General features: G+C 41.4%; 1 protein-coding gene across 1 annotated transcript; it reads right to left on the bottom strand.

Moving 5' to 3' along the window:
- Positions 1 to 418: 418 nt before the first annotated feature.
- Positions 419 to 6,701, bottom strand: tmem19 (transmembrane protein 19). Its single transcript, XM_044108259.1, has 8 exons — positions 6,478 to 6,701; positions 5,628 to 5,775; positions 4,641 to 4,754; positions 2,728 to 2,865; positions 2,021 to 2,097; positions 1,774 to 1,951; positions 805 to 1,014; positions 419 to 731 (listed from the first exon to the last, which is right to left on the bottom strand). Exons 2-8 carry the CDS (start codon positions 5,755 to 5,757, stop codon positions 571 to 573), a joined length of 1,008 nt encoding a protein of 335 aa, XP_043964194.1. The 5' UTR covers positions 5,758 to 5,775; positions 6,478 to 6,701; the 3' UTR covers positions 419 to 570.
- Between the last annotated feature and the right edge of the window lie 222 nt (positions 6,702 to 6,923).

Raw genomic sequence — 6,923 nt, 5'->3', positions numbered from 1 at the left:
AATATCTGCCATAGACCTTTTAGGAAACTTTGTGTTTATGGTTACGAAAATATTTAAAGTTAAAAATAAAAGTAGATTTTTTTATTTAAAGAAATAACGTAAAAAAAATTTTATGTTTAATAAATAAGTTAAAAAAAAGTTTAACAAAAAAAATTTTGAAAAAAAGTAAACTTAAAAATATGGAAATAAATTTAAAATGTGGAATAAATCAAAACACTAACTAAAAATATAATTTGATCCATTTTATATTTGATCTTAATAAAAAACCTGAACCTTTTGTGCCTCTGAAATTAAAAATGTAAATTACAAATTTTTTTCGTGGTGCATTCACTGACCAGATAAAGGTCGGAGTTTTGAGCGTTAAATTGATGGACATGAGGTAAGGAAAGCTGTGAAAGATCTAAACAGTCGGAGCAGATTTACAAAGAATGATCAGTAGTTTATTAAACTCAGTGATTTTAACTCGTTTCGTGACGTAAATGATTAAATCGTTTCTCTGCGGGTCGCAGGAATGATTTTACCAAACGATGATGCTAATCCTCATGATCAGAAACAATCCGTATCCTCGGCCTACCGGGGCCACAGGCCCCAGGCCAGGCCCGGCAGGAACAGCGCCACCAGCACCGAGGAGAACAGGTTCACGGCGTTGTTGTCCATGATCGGCTTCCCGCAGATCCGCCTGGTGGTGGCCGACTCGTAGCTCACCACCTTCCCGATGCTGGAGTCGAAGCCTGCGGGCGCAGAGGGCAGCGTGTCGGTGAACGCGGCTTTAACCCGGCGGCCGGACGGCGAGCGTTAACTGACCCGAGTACTGCATGTGAGCGCCCAGCAGGGAGTCCAGCATGGAGCCCAGCAGCCCCGCCACGCCGCCGTACAGAACCACGGGCCACTGCGGGTCGGCCAGCTGCAGGTCGCCCACCGCCAGGAGCTGCGTCGCAAAGTAGGCCACGCCCACTGTGGCCCCGCCCAGGAAGCTGGCCGCCAGTCCGACCGGAGTCACACCTCCGTTGGTTCCTGGAGGAAAAGGTAAAAAAAAAGCTTTAAAGACACTGAAACGATTAATCATGAGTAGTCACCATTCATTGATTATTGATGTAATTATCAACTAAATTAGTAATCAATCACTGAGAACACGGAGTCAAAAAAAACCCAAAGGGCTCAAGCAACAGTGAGTTTTATAAAACAGAATATAGAAAATACAGACGGTGTGTTCAGGAAACGATTAATCGATTGTTAAAATATTCAACTAATTTGATAAATTGATTGTGAATTGGAGTATTCAGACTTAGAGCCCATTTGCTGAGCAATAAGTTTCAATAGATTATAGAAAATTCTCTGAAAATTCAGACCATTTTTGAATTTTCCGATATATTTTTTGCTATTTTCTAAAACTCATTTTGTTTTTAGAAATGAAACGATTGTTTATCATTTTTGTACAGTTTTTTCTTATTTACTGCTCTCAGTCCTGATTAGTAAATTGGTTGACAATTATTTTGATTAATCGATTAATTTATAATCTAATCCAGAGTAGATTACCTGTCTGCTGATCAGAGCAGAACAGAGAAAATTTGCATCTCTTGAAATTAGTTGATTATTTCAGCAATCAATTAATCTGATTAATCATTTAGGCCTTTGTTCTTCTAACACATAAAGTCTGAAAAGTGTGGCCTGCATTTGCATTCAGCTGAATGAAAACCCGAACTTGTTGTTCATTTGTCTCCAGGATGCAGCTCTGGACTTTGACTAGGCCCTGGACGTGAAGCGGTGTCTCACCTGCTGGGACTTCCTTCCAGGTGGTGATGAGTCTGGGCTGTGATTGGCTGAGGACCGGCCCCACCTCCGACGCCCAGGTGTCGCCGGCGCTGCAGGCGAGCGCGCCCAGCAGCGACAGGCACATCCAGGAGGCCGAGTACTGCTTCCCGAAGTCGATGGGAATCTCTCCGGGGCCGACCTGCAGCAGAGCGGCGGCGGTGAGCGAGGGGGCGGGGCCTGACGGCGAGCGGCTGGTTCATGTTTTTACCTCGATCATGTAGAGCAGCGCCAGCTCGGTGGGGACGCCGCCGTTACAGAACACCTGGACCCAGTTCCTCTGGCCGCCTGGCAACAGAACCTTCAGCTTCACAACTTTTTATTTAACAATAAATAATTCCCACAAGTCTGAATCAGAAGTGAGCTGCGCCATCTTGGGAGGAAAGCAGTGCGAACCCACGGCTCCAAACCAACAAAAAGAGAAAATATGTGGCCACTCTTAACCAATATGAAAGACAAACATGAACAAAATGGCTGCTGTTGGGCTCGACCCGCATGAGACGGAGAAGGAAAACATTTCAGACGAGCTGCTCCGATCTCTAACGTCAACGTTTAATCAGATTAATTCGTACAAACTCTTGGTGTGAATAACCAGGTTCTGCTGACTGGCAGAGTGAGTACATGCTGTAACAAACACGAACGCTACATGTTTATCTTAGCTAGCAGGTAAAAGGTACATCAGCTGAGCTAACTTTGCTAGTTCTACAGTAAACATCACTGATATTTATCTTGTGTAGAGAACTGTAATGTACTATTTATAAGTTAAGAATAAGGCAAGATCTAGTTCTACGCTTGTGGCTTGTTTATTGTTGTCATAGCAACTGCCTACCAAGATGGCTGTTACAAAGTTACAAAGCTCCTTGGAGTGCGATGATGTCACAGGAGAACTGAGCGTGAATTCGTCTCTGATCGTCTCACCTTCTTTGTACTCGGCGTCTATCTTCTTCTTCTTCTCGGCGCCCCACCGGGTCAGCCGGCTGGAGGTGAAGAAGAACGCCAGCAGGGCGGAGAAGAAGCTCAGGTTGGCCATCGTCAGCACGAAGCCCACCAGGAGAGCTGCAGAGGTCAAAGGTGAAGCATGAGGTAATCTGATTATCAGGTTGATTTATTCTCTTGAACTCGACTCGTTTTCTGGTCAGACGACTCACAGGCAGCTCGTTTATAGCAGCACTGCTCAGCATGGTGGTGGCAGCATCATGCTGTGAAGAAAGAGGACTGCTGCTACGTTTTCTAACTGAAAATCAAATCGTTGTACGTTCTCGGCGTTTGTGAACTCTGTGGCCACGTTTGAACCATTTGCAATGGGATCTCCAGTAGCAGTCAGTGTTGCAACGTAACAGAAGATGCCTCTGACTCAAGACAGTGTCATGTTCATTCTGACACTCTTAACTGCTTAATAGCCATCCAGCAGAGGCAATATTCCACAGTAATGTGTCCTGGATGAGCAGCGCTGCTCATCCACATCCTTTGCTTTTGCTGTCTGGTTAAAAGATGCTGGAGTAGGGGATCAGATCGACATGATCAATGAACTTCATCTTCCTCTCGCTGCATCCATGACTAACTTCCTTCTCATCCCCTCAGTTGTTTTTTTGAGCTTTTGAGATGCTAATCAGCTCCCAGATGTAAGGTAAAGAAAACACTTGTTGCCATGGTTACGCATCACAACTGTCTGAAAAAGCCAAAATGCAGAATCAGAGGAAACAATTCTCCAAACATGCAAAAGAAATATGAACAAACATCCACAAAAAGAGCAACCAGAACCAAAGCAGAGCTTCTCCACCATGCTGCCACCACCGTGCCTGACAGTTGGAACGGTGTCGCTATGGAGCCTGAAAGCCACAACTCAGATCCTTCAATCGTAGATTTCATCACCCAATAATAGTCTGATCAGAAAACATGTTGTTAGATGAAAATTCAAGATATTTTATTTAGTTTAAAAAAAAAGAGACCAGATTTAGGATTTTATCTGAGCCTAAACATCGAATGTTGAGAAAACCCACAATAAACTGATTCACCTGTTTTCTTTAAAAGTTGATGTAGTTTAATGTTGGATAATTGTCCCGGAATAAAAACAACGTTTCTAATAAATCCATAAAAGGAGAAAGTCAACAGAAGAAAATGAAATCTAAAGTCTTTCTCCCAACAATCGTAGCTCTGATCGCAGAATGTCGGATTTTCACGCTCAGAATCACCAGAACCTCAGAGAACAACGATCCTCTGTGTCCAACTGTTGGCCGACCTCTGACCTTTTTAAAGTCAGCGTTCTGCTGCTGTCTAATCTAAGTCTGCGGTTGTTTTATGGAAGCAGAATGACGCAAGAGGAGTGTAGCTGCAGCCGTTTCAGGTTCAGTGAGGCCACGATGTAAACAGTATCTTACCAGAACCTTCTGGGCCAAAGCTAAAAATAAGTTTATTGGCTTATTGGAGGCGTTTTGAACACAGCGAGCGTTGTTTCGTTTCCTAAAAGGTTTCTGCCACGGTTTGTGATGAGATGAAACGACATGACAGGTTTTCATGGGAAGGAGGAAATTTTTCCCGGATCAAATGGGGAATGTGTCCAGTGACCTAATGATGTCAGCGGCTTAAATCTCCATTAAAACCCTCAAAAAAAGCCCAACAGGAATTTATTAGATTTCAGGAACTACAAAGTTTATTTGACTTGTTCTGATTTCAAATTTAAGTTGAGTGGCCTAATCAAAGTCCATACCAAAATCAGATATAAAAATCTGCTTCAGCTGTTTCGTGAACAATAACAGGTAAAACTGTCTGCAGGTGAACCTGGAAGTAAAACTGATTTTATTTCCCTCTGAGCGTCGGCGGCGTTGACTCACCGCCCAGCGCTCCGGACCGGTCCAGGCTGCGTCTCTTCAGCGCTCGGCTCGTCAGCATGAGGGGAACCAAGATGGAGAACAGCCATCGCCATGGCGACACCGGCTGCAGGTTCCCTTTGGGAAGCAGAAACAAGAAAAAGAACAGAGTTCAACACTTTTCCCAGTAAAATTCAAGAACATTCCAGGTGAGTTTTCAAACTTTTCCATTCAGCTCTTTAAATATCCTCCACGGTGGAGGCAGCATCATGCTGTGGGAATGTTTCCACTTTCTCTAATTTTTATGACATTCTGTGAGAATTTACTTATAAAAACGACATTTTGCAGTGACATAAACTTGGGCTGAAACGATTAATCATAATTAATCAAATATTGAAATAATCGCTAACTAATTTAGCAAAAGATTAATTGTTAACTGGAGACTAAAAAAGTTGAAAGAACAACATACCTGGAGCAGAAATTAAGCCTGAACTTAAGAAACAATATTTACAGTTAAGTTTTAAAAAAGTCTGTAAATATGACAGAACTTCACTAAACCAACTTCAACTGCTTTCAACTGTTAACTGATTAATGCAAAAATGGATCAATTAATCTACAAGTGATCAATCGTTCACCAGAGGAACGGTACATTACTGCATTTTAGGCAAAAAATTTTTTTTTCTTATTTTGAAAATATTGTCGTTAAATGAAAAATCTGCAGAATGTGACAAATTGTTTCTTTGATTAATCGATTATTCATCCAAATAATTACTAAAATTGTAAGTTGCAGCTCTAATAAAAAGCAACATTAAATACCAAATTTTAAAACTTTAAAAACATCCACGTAGCTCCAGCTATTGGATATTATTCTCAATATTTTCCAGTGGACTGTTGCATATCCATGACCTGGTTTTTAACAGCAGCAGCTTCAGATCGATTCTGGGAAGAGCGCCTGGTTTCACGGTTTGGTTTTACATGATAAGTTCTGAGCTGATCCCTGCGGCGGCTCACCAGACACGGCGCTCATGGTGAGCGAGATGATCCAGAAGGACAGGGACAGCGCCAAGGTGACGCACAGCACGATCATATCCGTCATCATCTTGAAGTATTCCTTGGACAGGATGTCGTTCTCAGAGTCCATGATGATCGAAAGATGCAGCTGCAGAGAACAGATTTTCTCACATAGTAAAGACAGACCTGTTTGCACTATAGGGGCGCCATGCTAGAGAGGGCGCCAAACAACATTTTCTTTAACAGCTGTTTGTTCATGTGTAAATTCAAAAATAGATGCTAAATATCTTCCCCTAAAGATGACAAAGTTTGGAAGCCATTTATTTTGACACCTGTGCAAAGCACCAAACTCCACACCAGCTACGAAGCACGGCAGTGGAGGGATGATGATTTGGGCTTGTGGTGCAGCCTCGTCTTCTAGGTATCTTACAGCTTTTGAGTGCAAATATTAGATAATTAACTCAAACTTTAATAAAGAAACGCTGGGGAAAAATAGAGGATGTGAGTGAAGAAATTATTTAAGAAGGACCGTCAGTTTTTGCTGCTGAAGGAAGGTGTTCAAACACATTTTATATTATGATTTAATAAATAAAGTTTAATGTATTAGGTTGTTTTCGGGTGGTGTCGTTAATTTTACTTTTTAACCTATTTTTTCTCCTCGGGTTGAGGAGAAACGATAGGTTCGTCTTTAGTTACCCGGGTTGTGAGAATAAATACCATTTTATTTTCTTTGAGCACATACATATATATATATATTATTCTCTTGATTTGATTTTGTCGACCAGTTTGTGGCATTTTAAAACGATTTAACATTGACAAATTGAGAAATTTAAGACATGTTTTGACTCACCGTTTTCCGTCGGAGCCATCCTTATCACTCCGTCTCGCTGTAACATCTAAATTTAACCGTTTGATTTATTTTTATACAAAATTAGTTTTATTTCTTCTGAAATTATGGAGACAAATTAACTACTTTTAACAGAATGGTAAGAAACAAAACGATCAGCTCCTCTTCTGAAGCTTCGCGATGACATTCGTCCGGAGGGGAAATCGGCCGGCGGATGAATCTGAGTGCCGGACTCATTTCCGCCAACAGCTTGACTCTTAAAGCGACAGTAACCATAACTACTCTTCGTATTTCATTTTAGTGTAGGTATTTGTTAGATTCATTTATTTCATACATGTAAGTTTTTTCTAGAAAATAAAACAGTTGCTGGTTTATTTATTTTTTTGCTGTTTTATTTGAACAAATATCTAAATGAGCATATCTATCTTCTGTTTACCTTTAACAACATA

This window comes from Gambusia affinis, linkage group LG23, assembly GCF_019740435.1.
Source record: "Gambusia affinis linkage group LG23, SWU_Gaff_1.0, whole genome shotgun sequence".
Classification (NCBI taxonomy): Eukaryota; Metazoa; Chordata; class Actinopteri; order Cyprinodontiformes; family Poeciliidae; genus Gambusia; species Gambusia affinis.
The sequence above is the reverse complement of the archived record's forward strand: the minus strand, read 5'-3'. Positions and strand labels throughout refer to the sequence as shown.